At 54.0% G+C, this 16,449-nt stretch overlaps 1 protein-coding gene across 4 annotated transcripts in view; it reads left to right on the top strand.

The window, feature by feature from the left end:
* Window positions 1-16,449, top strand: part of PAX7 (paired box 7) — a 101,503-nt gene that overhangs the window by 46,556 nt on the left and 38,498 nt on the right. For 3 of the 4 annotated variants that reach the window (XM_037818682.1, XM_037818686.1, XM_037818679.1), the window contains 3 exons: window positions 6,308-6,507; window positions 13,325-13,490; window positions 14,114-14,316. In XM_037818682.1, the coding sequence (XP_037674610.1) occupies window positions 6,308-6,507; window positions 13,325-13,490; window positions 14,114-14,316 (569 nt within the window). Of the gene's footprint in view, window positions 1-6,307; window positions 6,508-13,324; window positions 13,491-14,113; window positions 14,321-16,449 lie in introns of all 4 variants that reach the window. The other variant, XM_037818678.1, reaches the window with a different exon arrangement.

The raw sequence follows: 16,449 nt of genomic DNA, 5'->3' as shown, positions 1-16,449 counted from the left end.
GGGTAGCCCGAGCTGGGCCGAGCTACGGCTCCAGACATGCCTGGATTTGAGTCCTGCCCTGCCACCTCCTTGCTGGTTGGCTCTGGGCAAGTCCCTGGGAGCTTTGGCTCCTTCCTCTGGGGCCAGCAATGCTGCTCTGGTAGCTTTGGTGCAAGGATTAGAGATAATGGACTCCCCAGATGTCCCGGGGCCGTGAGACAGTTCCAGCACCTCTGTTGCTTCCAAAGACCAAGCAGAGCCTGCAAGGGGAGGGGAGAGAGGGAGGGGTTGCAGGGTGGCCAGCGGGTAGAAGGGGGCAGGGGGAGGAGATGAGGGGGAGGAACCTGGGAGTTGATGCCATCTGCCAAGGCTGAGTGGCAGGGGGAGCATGCACAGGAACCCCTCCCTGCTCCTGAACCCCTCACTCAGTCACCTCTGCCTGACCCCCCATCCCCACCTGGCTGCTAGGGCTCTGTAGCCTGGATGGACAGGGTACCGGGATGGGGTACCGGGACGGGGTACCGGACGGGGTCTCTGTTCACCAGGGTAGGGGACCAAAGAGCATGGGGCCATATAAGGCTGGAAATGGATTTGGAGCTAACAAGGGTTTGGAAGCCCCTGGCCTTGGTACTGGGCTGGTTGTATGAGAGGCAGGAAGGGAGAGGGAGGGAATATTAAAGACGAGTGCCCAGCTCTGACCTTGGCTTCGGGAGGTTGGCCGTGTCCGGCTCTGACCTGGGCACCCAGGAGAGATGTGGGCAGGGAGGGCAAGGGGAGGGCGCGCCCTGTCCTCCCCCAGCACGCGCGGCCACTGTTACAGCTGAGCAGTTCGCGTGGAGGGGCGGAGGGCGCCCGCCTGGCCCCCAGCTGGGCTGTAAATGACTTTTCCATTTTCCGAGACCTGCGCCCCGGCCTGCTTGGTATTCAGGGACACCCGGCCCACACTCGCCAGCTCTCAGCTCTGCCCGAATTACTTGATTAAAACGCATATCAACTATTATGTGATTCGTTTCTGTGCCACAGCTCCACGCTGGGACTGATGTTGAACTGTCATAAAGGCTGAGCCGGGAGGAGGCAGGGAGCGGAGCACAGGAGCAGGGGTGGGGGGTGTGTCTGTGAGTCGGGGGGCACTGAGGGAAGGACCCGAAACCTTAAGCCACTGCTGGCTTCCACCAGTCTAGGGGGACGAGGAATTTGGAGATGGGTCAACCCCCTCCTGCCTTCAGAGAGGGGGTAGGTCTAGAAATTGTGGCCGCCTCACTTCCAGGCTTTACCTCTGGCAGAGGGGACAACAGGGAAAGATGGAGGGGGGCAGGGGGAGTAGAGAAGAAGCCAACTTGGCTTTCATGATCAGAAATGGAATGCTCCATCACCAGAGAACTTGCTGTAGCAAAGGTGTAGGGCCTAGAGCAGTGGCTCCTGGGGGGCAGGGGGGAGCCCTGAGTCTTGGGTTTTGCTCCCAGCCTTGCTGCTTTCAGTGTGCCCTGGGATTCCACTGCCCATCGGTAAAATGGGGCTCCTGCTGCCTGCTTGACCCTCCATGGTTATTGTGAGAGACTGTGTCGGGACAATGCAGGGGCTTGTAGACTCTAGAGTGTGTGCACAATACAAAGTCGTGACTACTGCAGTGCGTCAGGGTTGAGAAGGAACTTCGTGATCATTCTGCTGAGCTCTTCATGTAAAAAGCTTTTATTGAGTGCTTACTGTGTGCCAGGCACAGTGTCTGCTGCACTCAGGGATGTCCTGGCACCAGGGGACTGATGGATCCATAAGGAGACAAATACAGAGTCTCCTGACCATCTTTAAGAGCTACCAGGAGGGGCATTGCAGTCAGCCTTGATGGGCCAAGGGAGACTTGTTGGAGGAGGTTACCATGAGCTGGGTTCTGCAGGATGAGCAAGAGTGCACCAGATGAAAGGGGGAAAGCCCTTCCAGGCAGAGGAACCTCATGTTCAGAGGCTCCTTCATTTAAGGACGCTGTGAGCAGTTCCATGTGGCTGGAAAGAGAGGACAATGGAGAGCAGTGGCGTGAGTCTGGACACCCCAGGGCTGATTGGCTGGCTTCATTGGGGCATCCTGGCTCGCTGGCAGTCCAAGGCGGCTTCCCAGAATCAATGGCTGTGAAAGCTGGTGGGCTGTGAGGGACAAGGCAGAGGCTGCAGGAGAGAGGATGGGAGCTGTCCCCAGTGATGTCCCACCCCCCACCATCGACCTGGCCTGGGCTAGACTCTGCCCAGAGCAAACCTTGCTCCTGCCCTCCCTGGAGCTCTGACAACCCAAACAGTCCATCAAGTCTCCCACCCCTCACTCTATCCTCAGGCAGCTCCGTGGCCTTTCCAAGCCCTGTAGCTGTCTCTATGTTTAATGCCTGTCCTGGGCCCCACCTTAGCTGGAAGCATTGGGTGCTTCCAAGACTGTTGCTCCCCGCTTAGGACTGGGTGTACCCCCAAGGGCATGGGGGTACCACGTTTACTCCCTCGGACTGGAAGCTCCCCACGCTCGGGGCTGCGTTTCTTCTCTGCTCTGTATCTGACGCCCACACCCCTAAGCACAGAGAGGGGTCCACCACCTAAGAGAGGCTCTCTCACCGTATCCCTCTCCCTTGGGGCTGCCCACAGACCAGCAGCCAGCTCTGTCCCACCCCTCTTTGACCCTTCCATCCCATCGCTGAGGCTGGCAGGGGGCTGCCGAAAGACGGACAGATGGAGCAGATACCTGCTTCCCACTGCCCCCCCAAATCTGGCCTCCGTTTAATGAATGCACCCTCATGCCCACTCCCCTCGCTTTTGCCCACCCCATGCTGGATGTCCGGGCTTCACCAAGAGGCGACCAGCTTTTGGTGCGTGGGGGCCTCAGCTTTAGTCTGCAGGGCCCTCTGTGTTCAATTCCACGTATTCCTGCTGATTTATTTAACCCTGAGGCTATGAGGTTCTGGGGTGGGAGAGGACGGGCACCACCGGGGGCTCTGGAGAGGCAGAAACCCAGATAAGGGTAACATGGCAGCTTCCGGGTCCTGCACCTCCCTCTTCCCCGGCCTTCTCTGTCCTCATCGGTATCATTATCAGTGATAATAATAATAATGACCCCTCTCACGTGCCCTCTTACAGATTGCAAATTGCTCCCACAGCCTTTCTTCCATTCCATTCTCAAAGCAGTGCAGAGAGGCCTGCAGGACACTGGTACATCCGAGAAAACCGAGGTCCTGAGAAAGGAAGCGACTGGCCCAGGGCCACACAGAGAAGGGGAGGGGGGCTGCAGAGCCCAGAACCCAGGTCCAGGCCATCCCCACCAGGACTCTTGACTGGATCAGGGCTGCCCCAGAGAGGGCCCCAAACCCTCTCCCCGTTTGCCTCTCCCTCCGTCGTCCCCTCTAGGAGTGGAGCATGGCCTCCCCGGCTGTGTGGCCTCTGTCAAGTAACTGGACTTCTCTGAGCTTATTTCTAAAAGGGTCAGTAGTTCCAGCTTCACAGTCATGAGGCTGACACTGAGAAGGCCCAGGAACGGGGATCTCTTCCCCCTTTATCCAAAGTCACAGACTGCAGTCCTTGCTCCCTGGGCGGCAAGACAGAATGTTGTGGCAACCCCTGACATCCAATGATCATTCCAGAATGTTCCACATGACAGAGATCTAGCCCTTTGGGCCTTGCTTTGCCTTCCCCAGCCTGGGCCTCTTTCTGGGCTCACAGGGCTCCTCATATCTCTGCTGAGTTGGGGTGGGGGTGGGGGTGGGGAGTATAGCAAGATGGGTAAGGGAATTGGACCTAGAACTCCAGGGTGCATCTAGAAAGCTGCAAATAATTTAGACAGCAGGGGCGGGGGAAGCGCTGGCATGAGTGGACACAGAGGCCGAGGGCTTGGCAGGGTCCACTATCTGAAGCAGCATGAATTTTATCCTGCAGGCAACATAAACCAGACGCTGGCCATTTGCTAACCATGTCCACGAGGTCGGTCACAGCTTTAGAGCCTGACCTATTATTTCCTTAATATTATAATTGTTTTTAAACTTAATTCAGGGAAACTAATGCCCTTGTAAATGAAAAGTGAGTGTCATTACCCATAAATAGATGGAAACCACAAAAACAGATATCATAAAAATAAACCCTGTTTGGATGTCCTCTGTGGGAGGGGCTTAGACCTATTAGTTATTCCACAGTTGAAGCAATTGAAGAAGAGCACGACTCTGTATTGGTGAGCAGGGGCAGGGGTGGGGGCAGGGGACAGGGTTTGAATGCCAGTGTGGACACTTCCTGAGGAGCTGTGGGCAATTCACTTTGCCCCTCTGTGACTCGGTTTCTCCCATCTGTAGCATGAGGCTCTTCCAGCTTTGACTCAGACTGAGCACTCTGGGAGCACAGAGATCAGATCCTACCTTTTACTATGTACCTAGCCCGGTGCGCAGCACACAGCAGGTGCTCAATAAATGCTTTGATGAATGAGTGAATGTAAAAAAAATAGAAATGTTTCCAGGAATATTGAAGATGGAGAAGGGGGAAGGAGAGAGGAAACAAAGTCAAAAGAGAAAAGAGGGTGAAAGTGGGAAGGGAGGAAGGTAATCTCTGCTGGTCTGCTTTCCTTTTCCTCTCTCTTCTTCCTTTCTGTTTCCTCTTCTCACCAGGCCCTCCTCCTATCCATGCTCCCCACAGTCTCCAGGGGCGCTGCTGAGGGGAGCTAGGGAGCTCCCTACTAGGACTCCCTCTGCAGGGTCAGTAGTAGGCAAGAGGCACAAGACTGATGGGAGTGGGGAGCCAGATCAGTCCCTAAGATAGCCTCAGCTGAGGAGCTTGATCAAACCCTTCCTGCAACCTTCCTGACCTAGACTTGAGGCAGGAGAACATCCCTACCCTGACAACCCCATCCAGGGCCAGAAGTGAACTGCTCCGGCCTCCTAGACTCTCTCTGCACAGGGAGGCAAAGGCCCTCACCCACCCCAGGCTCCAGGATAAAAGTGGGGGTGATGGGGGTGGGGGTGGGGGTGGGCATGGCCACAGTCAAGGTCATCCAGGTGAGGTCGCCTCCTCCAGCCCAGGAGCTCACTCAGAGATCCTGGAGCATCCGGGAAGGACTGCACCTGGTCTTTCGTTTTTCCTCTAAGAATATTTTACTACATTTTAAAACCTATAACGCCCTTATCATATAACACCCCATAGTGGCTGAGACTATCTGCACATGGCCCTGGGAGTGGACTGGACAGGGCCTGGGGGGCAGTGCTGGTCTGGAGGCCCTGGCAGAGGATGGGGGGCTGACCTGGAAGGTCTCCAGACCCAGGACATTAATCCTGCAAGGATAAAAAATAGAAAGAAGCCCCTCTACCTTCCCCACCCTCCACCCAGTTCTGGCTCCAGATCACTGCCATCATCAAACCAAATAGTGGTCCAAGCTGCCCAAGTCCCTCATGTTACAAATAGAGAAACTGAGGCCCCAGGAGAGGAAGTAGCCTTCCTAGGGTCACACATGTAGTTGGGGGCAGAGCCAGGCCTGAACTCTAAGCTCCCTGCCCTGGATGCACACATCTAGACCCTTCCTCCTTCCCTCCCTCTCTTCCTTCCTTTTATAATATTTTCCAAAATGCAAAATGCCTGGGGTGGGTGAGGGACTTTGCCTCCCTGTGCAGAGAGAGTCCAGGAGGCCAGAGCAGTTCACTTCTGGCCCTGGATGGGGTTGTCAGGGTAGGGATGTTCTCCTGCCTCAAGTCTAGGCCAGGAAGGTTGCAGGAAGGGTTTGATCAAATTCATCTTTTAAAAAATACTAAAGTATAAATAAGTGTAAAGAAGAAAATTAAAATTTTGCCACCCTGGAAGTTAGCATTTGTTAACGTTTGGGGCGTAGTGTCCGGGGACACGTCATCCATGCATTTTCCAGGAGTGGGCTCCATCTCGGCACACTGGCTCATAGCTTGCCTTTTTCTTAAAGTCAAGTTTTTGAGGTAGAGTTGATGTAGAGTGATGTTCTCCCTTTTGGTGCACAATTCTGGGAATTTTGGCAAGTATCTTTCTTTCATCATTAAACCACCCCTGAGCCCCTGACACCCCTAACACCCATGCCAGTGGAAATAATCTAAATAGTCAACCCTAGGGGATTGGTTTAAAAAAGAAAAATGGAGTGGGTGTGCCATAAAGTATTTACCAATCCCCTAGGGTTGGGCACTGAGGTTGCTTCCCAGCCTCCACTCTGATCAGCAGTGCTGGGGTGAACACCTTCTGCTTCCCTCCTTGTGCTCTGGAGGGATCACATCCTCATGGAAGGTGGCCGCAGCCGTGCCTTTGTGCCCGTCTCCCAGCCCCCAGCCGCCCCCACTAAAGCGCCCTCCTTCCCTCTCTCCGGGCTGCAGGGAACCGGCTGGACGAGGGCTCGGACGTAGAGTCGGAACCCGACCTGCCACTGAAGCGCAAGCAGCGCCGCAGCCGGACCACGTTCACGGCCGAGCAGCTGGAGGAGCTGGAGAAGGCCTTTGAGAGGACCCACTACCCAGACATCTACACCCGCGAGGAGCTGGCGCAGAGGACCAAGCTGACCGAGGCGCGCGTCCAGGTGAGCGGCGCCTGGGGTGTCCCTGCTGCGGGCAGCTCCCAGGGCCTGGATGAGAAGGGGGGTGGCCAGGGCCTGTGGGTTTAATGGGCTCCCCGGGGGCTTTTGCAGCAGGAGGCCGGGGGGGCCATTTAGCTGATGCCCTCGATGCAGAGTGAGAACAAATGCCGGTGGGCGCACTGACCGAGCACTGGGCAGTCCCAGGGGAGCCAGGGGTGTGCACGGTGGCCTGTGGGACAGCAGCCAACTCACCAGGTGACAAATAAGCCAGGAAGAGGAAGGAGGAAGAAGGAAGAGTGGGAGGGAGTGAAGAAAACAACAGAAGGAAGTGGGGAAGGAAGGAAGCAAAGAAGGAAGGAGGGAAAGAAGGGAGCGAGGAGGGAGGGCGTTAGTTCAGCCAGAAGAGACGTCCCCAGGGACTATAAAAACCTCCTCCAGATCTCTGAAGAGGGGAGGAAGTGATTAGGAGGAAAATTTCTGAACAGGTTTAGCTTCCAAGACGGAATGAGTAATGAGTTTTCCGTTATGGATGCATACAAGCAGACTGGGTAGGCTTATTCCTGACAAGTTAGAAGCATCAGAGGAAGAGTGGGTGAACCCAAAGACCCTGAATTTCCCCTCCATGCCCTAGACCATGTGTTTCCTAATCAGCTGGGCTGGGGGGAGGGACAGCGGGGGAAGAGCAAGGGCCTGCTAGGGGTGCCCAGACGGCCCCCCACTCCCCGCCGGGTGGCCCCCAGTGGGCCTCCAGCTGAGCTCTCAGGTTCCACGGGGCCTACTTGTTCTCTGAGTGCAGAGTATGTGCTGGTGGGAGGGTCTACGGGGGCCTGGCTGGGAGGGCAGAGCTGGAGGGGAGGTGGGGAAGCAGAGTCTGTGATGAATAGCTCTTGTGGGAACCCGTTCCTGAGCCTGCCTTCTCCGTGGATGGGGGAGGAGGGTCTGGGAGCACTTCCGTCTGATGAGAACCAGCATTCACTGGATGCCCACTTTGTGCCAGCCATAGGGGAGTGGGGGACTCCTCACACATGACCTGTGGAGCCCTCACGCCACCTCATCTGGTAGTTGTTGTCACCCCCAAGCTGCAGGGAAACTGAGGCTCAGAGAAGGGCGATGTCCTGGGGCACAGAGCTTGGCGGTGGCTGGGTTGGGCCTGGAACCCAGCCTGGCTGACGCCAAAGCCCACGTTCTTTCCATTTAGGGGGATGAAGAAGTTGACTCAGAACCCAGAATCAGAAAGCAGTAGGGAGTCCCAGAGGCAAGCCGTGGCTTTTAAGGACTGCAGGAACAGTGTACATCCCTTGGCTCTCTCCACCCCTACCCCTGAGTAAGGGGCCCTTGGCTGCCCTCGAGGGAGACCGCAGTGGGGCGGGGGGTGGCAGCAGCCAGCTCATCTCATCCCTCCCCTCTCCTAGGGCGACATCCGAGCCTGCCCCCGGCCCCGGCCCCCGCCCCTCGGCTGGCCCTCCTGCAGCTGTTCCGGGCACATTCCTGGGCGCTTTCTCATCCCCACGTCTGGCAGCCGCGGCTGCTTCCCACCACCTTGAGGCCTGACCGCTCCTTGTAAAATTTCCTGGCTGTCAGGGCAGTGCTTTTATAGGCCCAGGGGACCCAGGAACAGGTGTCACTCAAGGTCAAAGGAGGGTGGGGAGCTGGGAATGGGGGAGAAGCCAGAGTCCAGGCAAAGGCATAAAGCGGGGGCCATGGCAGACCCCTCTCCACTGGGCTGCTGCCCCATCACACTGTGGCTCCCCAGGGCCCGGTCTGTGTCTCCTCCTTCGGATCAGGAGCTGTCTCTGGGGCAGGGGCTGGTCTTCCTTTACTGCACCAGAAGCTGCCGAAGGGCAGGGCTGGGCTTTCTCCTTCAGCCTGAGAGTTTCCCCAGCAGAGGAGGGACAAAGAGTAAGCAACAAGAACCAAATCAAGACAGAAATCATAGAACATTTGGCTTGGGGAAAAGAAGACTTGGGGGACATGGCTCCTGCAGGTCTGAGAGGCCTCTGGGGATAGGACCAGGGCCAACAGGGGAAATTCCCAAGTCCAGTAGGAAGGTCTGCAGAGAAGAGAGCACAGGACTTGGAGTCCACGGGCCTGCCTTCCCATTGCTCCCTGCCTCTGATCAGCTGTGTCACCTTCAAAAGTTGGTTTTCCTTCCCGAGACTTAGGGTCCCATCTGCAAATAAAGCTAATGAGAATAAATAATTCCTAGGCCCCCTTAAAGTTCTAGGATCCTAACTTATCGACAATCAGGTCTGCCTTTTGAGGTAATGAGATCCCCATTAATGGAAGAATTCAAGCAAAAGTGCAATGTCCAGTCTATCAGGGATCCTGGCAAGAGGATTCCTGCTGCAGACAATGGGGCATGGATCTTGAAAGCCTCTGAGCTTGGCTTAGATTTTATAGATCAAAAGTTTTGAGGTTTTGGCCTCCGGTTCTGGGAATTTATGGTTCTCGGATTTTGTAATCCTAGAACATCTCATGTCAGGGGCCTGGGAGATGGATGAGATAGTGTCGTGAGTGGTTAAGAGTGTGGGCTCAGAGCCAGATGGCCTAGGGTTGAATTCCTGCTCCCTCATTTACCCCCTCTACTCTCAGCATTCTCATCTGTAAAATGGAGATGATAATAATGATAATAATAATAACCTCAGGGTGCCGCTGTGAGGATTCAGTGATCAAATGTGCAAGAAAAAGGTAGAAAGCGCCTGGCACATAGGAGAGCCATGAACGGAACTTAATGAAAACTCCACCTGTTCTCGGCAGTTCCTTTTCTGGCCACTCTTACAGCTCCAGGTTCAACGGGCATTTATTGAGCACCCACTGTGTGCCAGACCCTGTTCTATGTCCTTGGGATTCAGCAGACAAAAATCCCTGCTCTCATGGCGCTGACATTCTAATAAGCAAGCAAACAGGTGCACATTCTCCCAGGCAGGGCCCTGGCCACTAAAGTGTGGCCAGTTACCTTCCTCTTGTCCCCAGCTGGGCATTACGTGGCACCTCTGGTACCTGGTGTAGTTGCCCGCTGAAAGCCCACTAAAAGCCCGAGCCACCTTGATGGGCAGGAAAGGAGGGTGTCAAGCAGGAGAAAGCAGGCCTGAGGACAAATGATGCTTTTCTCTGGGGAAATTGTCATTTTTGAAAGGCTGGTGGCCCAGCCACACACTTGCATGCACCTTCCTTGGAGGCACACAAATCCATTTGTGTCCCGAGTGGCCTATCTGTGTATTATTCTAGAAATGGAGGCCGCAGGGCTGCTAGGTCTCCTGTGAAAACATTCCTGCCTTTCAGGTGATCAGCACCAAGAAACAGGGCTGGTGCAGCTCTTTACACGATAGACCCAGTTCAGAACCCTGCTGTCTACAGCTTCCAGTTTTTCTGAACAGAATTCCGTTTTGGAGGTGCTCGTGGGACTTGCTAATTCACAATTTAGACAGAATCTTTTCATAGCACCAGGTGGCATTTATGGTGCCCTTCGTCAGTCCTCACCATAACCCCATGATGTAGGCATGGTCATTCTCTCTGTTTCGTAGGTGAGAAAATGGAGATTTAGTAAAGGCAAGTCATTTCCTAAATATACAGTTCGTACGTGACGCTGCTGGGACTTGAACCCGAGTCTGGCTGATGCTTAGGGTTGTGTTCTTTTACTGTGTGCTTGAGAGAAGGGTTGGGTGAAACACTCGACTCAGTAAAGACAGATGACTTCCTTCTCTGTGCTGCGCCCGGTGCTGTGTGAAGGAAGAGTAAAATGAATGATGACACTCAGCCCCTGCTTTCAAAGGACTTGACACCAATCAGGGATTCTGGGTGGGGTGCCACTGTCCCTATCAGAGCCCCAATTTCCCCATCTGTAAATGGGCAGCTTGCACTAGATTCTTGCGAAGATCCCTTCTAGTTCTACCATCAGAGGGTTTCAAGCAGATTAATAAATCAAGCACTTTGCCTTGTTCACTCAACTGTGGCCCAGAACCACCTGTGAGAGGGATGCTGTTATAAACCCCATTTTATGAAAAATCTGAGGCTCAGAGGGATAAAGAAATTTTTCCACCCTAGTTAAGGCAGGATTCAGACCCAGGCGATCGGGCTCCCCAGAGTCTGCTCTTAGTCATTCTATGTCACATTTCGTGAGGAGGTTGGTATCTTCTGGGATGGAGTCAGCCTTTGGGAAATAGGACAGTGAAGGAAGACGAGGGGAGAGAATTGGCAGCAAAGAGCACGTCGCCTCCTCCAGGAAGTCCTCCTGGATGAAGGTGGGCATCCCTGCTCAGAGCTCCTTACACACCTTGCAGAGATCCTTACAGCACTGAAAAGCCTGTACGTTTCTTTGTTTGTTGTGCCCAGGCAGAGGGCAACTTGAGGGCTGGAAGTGGGTCCTGCTTACTCCTCTGTCCTCAGTGTCTTGCATGGTACAGCTGGACTCTCAGAAGAGGTTTGGAGATGAGAGGAGGGATGAAGGAAGGAGGGAAGAGAAGGGGAGGGGAGGGGGTAGAGTGACCCCAGCTTTAATAAGCATTCTCTTCATTAGGGAAAAGATGCCCCATGCCTAAGGAAAGCTGCTACATAACAAATCAAAATAGCGTGTCCCAAATTTGAGTCATTCTCCAATCATCTTCAAGATGATTTTTGCTACATTTGTGTATTACTTTTACTTGCATAGTTTTTTACTTTTTTAAATGCATTTTTATTGAGATATATTCGTACACCATACAAACCCTTATTTACTTTTGTAAATTTACTTTTGCACAAAATTGATGTATTTTATATTAAAAGCGTAGATCATTTCCATAAAAGAAAGTCAATTGTGAAAACTCACACAGGACGAAATAAACAACATGATTAAAGTCTAACTGGAAAATGTCACCTACAAAGGCTCTGAGTCTGAGGCCTCCTTTCTGTTAAAAAGGGAGATTAGCAAGCGGGGGAAAGGCGCCCAGGATGCCTTAGCACCAAACTGAGACCTTCTCATCCACAAATCCATAAGCTGGAAGGGAAATTAGTGGAATCACATTCTCACCTCCAGTTCAGCTTCACAGTTATTTAATGCCTGTGTCACCGACCATCTGGGATGTCTCTCCAACATGCAGTGGGAGGGGAGCTGCCCTTTGGGAAACACTGAATCAACACGAAGACCTCCCCACAGCCCCCCACCCACAGGAGCAGGGCGCTGACAGACGCTGCCCGTTCCTCGCTGGGTTCAGGAGCAGTCTGGGTCCATCCCCTCCAGGACACTCCTGGGGAAGCTCTCAGCACCCCATGGGCAGCTGCAGTGAAGCCAGGACACTGATTAATTTTATTTGGGGTCCAGTTGTTTTCACTCCTGATTTGGCCACCTCCTTTCCTTTGCTGGGAAATCTAAATAGGACCGAGCCAGCTAGCTGCTCTGTTCATCCAGCTTGGAAAGCTGCCCACCATTTCTCGCCATGGGAAGGGCCCAGGAAAGACAAACGACACCAGGGGCACGTAGATGTCCCTTCTCCCTGTTTGGTGGAAATGGTCCCAAGTTGATCTGGTGCCAGGGTCTTCAGCCCACCAGGAGGGGATCCCAGCTGAGCCCTATAGCCCCATTCCCAGCAAAGACACACCTGAGCCATCTCTCCCTTCCCTTGTTCATTCATTCATTCATTCATTCCTTCAACAAAGATTTATCGAGCACTATGGAGCACTGAGGCCTAACAGTGAGCAAAGAACGCACGGCCCTGTCCCACGGGGCCAAGAGCCCGGAGGAGAAGACACAGAACTAGGAGAAAGCCCATCCAAGAAACAAATCAATAGAAGGATGGTTTGTGGAAGGACGCCTCCAAGCAGGGGCCTGCCTCGTGAGACAAGAGAGGGACCTACCTTAGATACGGCAGTCAGGGAGGGCATTTCAGGTGACCCTGAAGGCTGGGGAACCCACTATGGGAACGGTGTTCTGGTCAGAGGGAACAGCATGTGCAAATCCCCGAGGTGGAGAGGAGCCCCCCGGCAGCTGCTCCTGTTTTGCACACTCATTCTCCTCTTCCTCCAGCTCGGCCGGGGGCAGGTGGCAAATCGGGAGAAGTGGGCTCTTGAGTGGCAGACTGACTTCAGTTTGAGTCTCAGATTGGTCACAGACTAGCTCTGTGAAATTGGACATTATTTGACCTCTGTGATCCTTGGTTTCCCCTTCTGTATCATGGGAACAGGAGAACATGTGGACAGACAAGGGAAACAGTGCCTGGCAGAAGTGAAGATTCAGAATTATTAGGTTATTTTCCACTAATGTTTAGTAAATTCCTGCATGTATGAGATGGGGGCTTTCCCATTTCAAGGGGAGAAAGGCTGTGTGAGTCACGCAGGGCCTCAGTTTCCGGACAAAAAGCTTACTTTCCCATCTCAGTCTGGAAGCTCAGTCTCATTCAGATGGTTCCAGATGTGCAGCTTCCTCCCTGGGGGCTTCCTGGAGGAGGTGGGGAGTGAGCGTGTTTTGGAACCAGGGCACTGAGGCAGGGCTCTGGGCATCCCTTGGGCACCAGCAGCTGCAGCAGAAAAAGCACTGGCCCAAGAATCCCAGACACCTGGCTGTGCCTCAGGCTCACCCTCTCAGGTGGATACATCATCCATTGTCTCTGTGCCTCAGTTCCCTCATCTGTAAAATGGGAATAATGATAAGAACCTCCTCGCTGGGGGAGTTGTGAAGCCAGAATGGGATTGTATCTACAAAAGCCCTTTGCAAACTGTCACATTCTGTGTGGAGGTGGGATTTCCTCCCACAGAGGAGTGTGGTGGCTGGATTTGAAAGAGATGGTTTGAGAACCTGTTCTAGCAGGGGCTGGGCTGAGGAGTCTCTATTCTCTGCTCTTGCTCCCAGGTGTGGTTCAGTAACCGCCGGGCCCGCTGGCGTAAGCAGGCAGGAGCCAATCAGCTGGCAGCGTTCAACCACCTTCTGCCAGGGGGCTTCCCACCCACCGGGATGCCCACACTGCCCCCCTACCAGCTGCCGGACTCCACCTACCCCACCACCACCATCTCCCAAGGTGAGTGCTCGAGCCCACCCTTGCATCTCAGCCGTACCCTTCTGTCAAGGGTAATTTCCTTCTACTCTCTTTCCTTCCACTCTCAAGGGTTATTTATTTTTTTCATGACTACTTGTCTGCTCTCTGTGGACAGGACAGTAAGACAGGAAAGATGTGATCCTACCCTGGAAATTCTTGTCTCTGCCAACAAATTCTTGTCTCTGACCCCAGCCCTGTCCCTTCCCAGCCTTGTCACCCTGTGCAAGTGCCACAACCCCACCCTCTAATGTGGGATCATATTTTTCATACCCTTAGACAGCATTGGTAAAGCACTCAGTCCAACCTTTATTGAGCACCTACTGTATGCCAAGACTGAGTGACAAGCAGGTGCCCAGTTATTGGGGGTTGTCTGGGAGGCTGGTTGGCTGCCAGCTGAGACCTGGCCAACCCCTGGTGCCCTGCCCAGGAGCCAGCTTGCCCCATCCCAAGTAGTGTAAGAAGGTGTGCCTTCCCTCCAAGGGCTGGAGAGACGGAGAGGGAGGCTCACGGCTCACCTTCCATGCGGGAGGTCCTTTCCCTGCCCTCAGAGGCCCAGCCTCCAGGGCCAGGCCATGGCTCAGGAACTCTCTTGGATCTCTCCGCAGACGGGGGCAGCACCGTGCACCGGCCCCAGCCCCTCCCGCCGTCCACCATGCACCAGGGGGGCCTGGCTGCTGCTGCTGCGGCCGCGGACACCAGCTCTGCCTACGGAGCCCGCCACAGCTTCTCCAGCTACTCGGACAGCTTCATGAACCCAGCAGCGCCTTCCAACCACATGAACCCCGTCAGCAACGGCCTGTCTCCTCAGGTAGGTGGTCTCGGCCCTCTCCCCTGAGCCAGGGTCCCGTCGCCAGAGGCCCACCAGCCCAGCCAGCGAGGGCTCTGGGTGACATGGACGGGCTCTCTACTGGGGAGACGGGTGTCACCCAGAATTCACGGGTCTCCATGAAACCTCTGGCTGTTAGGTACCTTGGGAGGGTTGAAGAGGGTGGGGGAAGCTCCTTCCACATTCCCTTTTAAACATTCTGGGTTCCTGGGTCCTGAGTTTATCTTCTTCAAGCTGAAGACCTTGGTGACCAGTAGATGGAAGCGGAGAAAGGGTTTCCATGGCCCAGCAGCCACCCAGAGCATAGGAACTCAGCCCATCCTTTATTCCATAAAGTCAGACACTGAGTCGGTGGAGCCTTTCCTATAGGATGCTGACTATGATTGGGGTTCCCTTCCAGAACCGGGAATCCATCCTGGATTCCATCCTGTGCTGCTTCTCCCAGTTGTCACCAGAAGTGGCCAATCAGTGAAAACAGGACTGCACCCTATTGGTGCTAGCCTGGGCACTCTGCCCTGATTGGGTCTTTGGAACTCTGTTTGCTCATGCGGGATTGATCGCTGGCTGTGTCACTCCTTGCCCGAGGTGCTCTTAGAAGTTGGAAAAGATGAGGTTGGAAGGGCAGTGCTGGGGCTCCTGGTGGTAACTGGTAGGTTTGGGGAGCAGGACTTGCTGCTGGAAGTCCCAGTGAATTTGAGGAAGTGATCAGCTCATTCTTGCAGCTACATTAGGTTCTCAAGTATCCATGGGTGGTGGTAGGACGGTGGTATTCCAAGACTGGTTTTATCCTGCCTCCTGTCTCCCACGTCCTGAGACACCCCTTCCTCAGGTCAGCGGTGGGAAGACACGTAATGCAAACTTCCTTTACAGCTGTAGTGTGGTAGACACGGTGAAGGCTTCGGTCTTTGGTGTCAGTGTTTGGGTTTAGACCCCAGCTCCACCACTCAGGGTGATCTTGATCGGTTCCTCTCCTGCTCCCCTGTTGAACAAAGAATCTGTTCCTACCTCCCGGTAAAGGGTGTTCTCTGCACCAGTGCATCAGCAAAGGCCAAAGGCCCAGCAGAAAGTAGATGCCAAGTAAACATTATTCTCCTGCCTCCTGTTTGCAGGACAATGTAATTCTCATGGGAAACCTGTTGCCTAAAGGAAAAAAAATGATATCAAAGGGGGCCATTGAGCTTATCTGTCACTGGCCACATCTGTCCAGCTACACTTTTTATAAATAAAGTTTTATTGGAACATAGCCATGCCCATTTGTTTCCATGTTCATGGCTGCTTTCATGCCACAATAGCAGAGATGAGTCGCTTTGCAGATGGCCTGCAAAGCCTAAAATATTTGCTCTCTGGCCCTAAACAAAAAAAAGTTTATCAACCCCTCATCTAAAACATTACTAGGAATTTTATGTTCTGCTCGTTCTGGGTTCATAAGTGTTTGTCTCTATGAATTTGTGTAGTTGAGGGTTAATTGCACTTGAGTTCCATCACTTGTGGGTAAAACCTTGAGCAAATCCCTTCCCTGCTCTATGCCTTGATTTTCTCACCCAAAAGATGGGCAGACTGCTAGTCCCCACCTCACAGGGTGGTTGAGGATTGGCTGAGATGGATTATGTAAAGCACCTAGCCTTGGGCTTGGGGCCTGGTGAGGCCCAGGAACTGTTAGCAGCTGTGTGCAGATCACCTAACAATGATGCACCGAGCCCTCTCGGGGTCCACGATATGGGGGGGGATGCCCCTGACCTGGCTCGGAGGTGGTGTGCTGGTGGCAGAGATGGTCCTCGCCAAGCCAGCCCTCTCTCTTGACTGCTGTCGTGGGTGATGGAAGCCCTGCATTTGCAAAACAGCCTGCAGAGCAGAATGTTTTCCCAGTGAAACCAATGGGCCTCTCTGGGGTACAAGGCCATGCCATGCCTGCTGTCTTGTTAGTGCCGAGTGATGACTGGCCGAGCTAACCTTCCAGAGTAGACACAACCGATCCCAGAACCGGCTGGGGGAGGGCCGGGGCCACACCCAAGAATGTGTTCCAGGCCTGGTTGTAAGAAACGAGTCTGGAGGGGGCACCGCTTGGAAAACTGAAGAGGGCTTTGGAGCTTAGGCAATAAGGCCATCGTCTCACTT

Source organism: Choloepus didactylus, chromosome 2 (genome assembly GCF_015220235.1).
Source record: "Choloepus didactylus isolate mChoDid1 chromosome 2, mChoDid1.pri, whole genome shotgun sequence".
Classification (NCBI taxonomy): Eukaryota; Metazoa; Chordata; class Mammalia; order Pilosa; family Megalonychidae; genus Choloepus; species Choloepus didactylus.
Note: the sequence above shows the minus strand (reverse complement) of the source record. Positions and strands in the feature narration are given on the sequence as shown.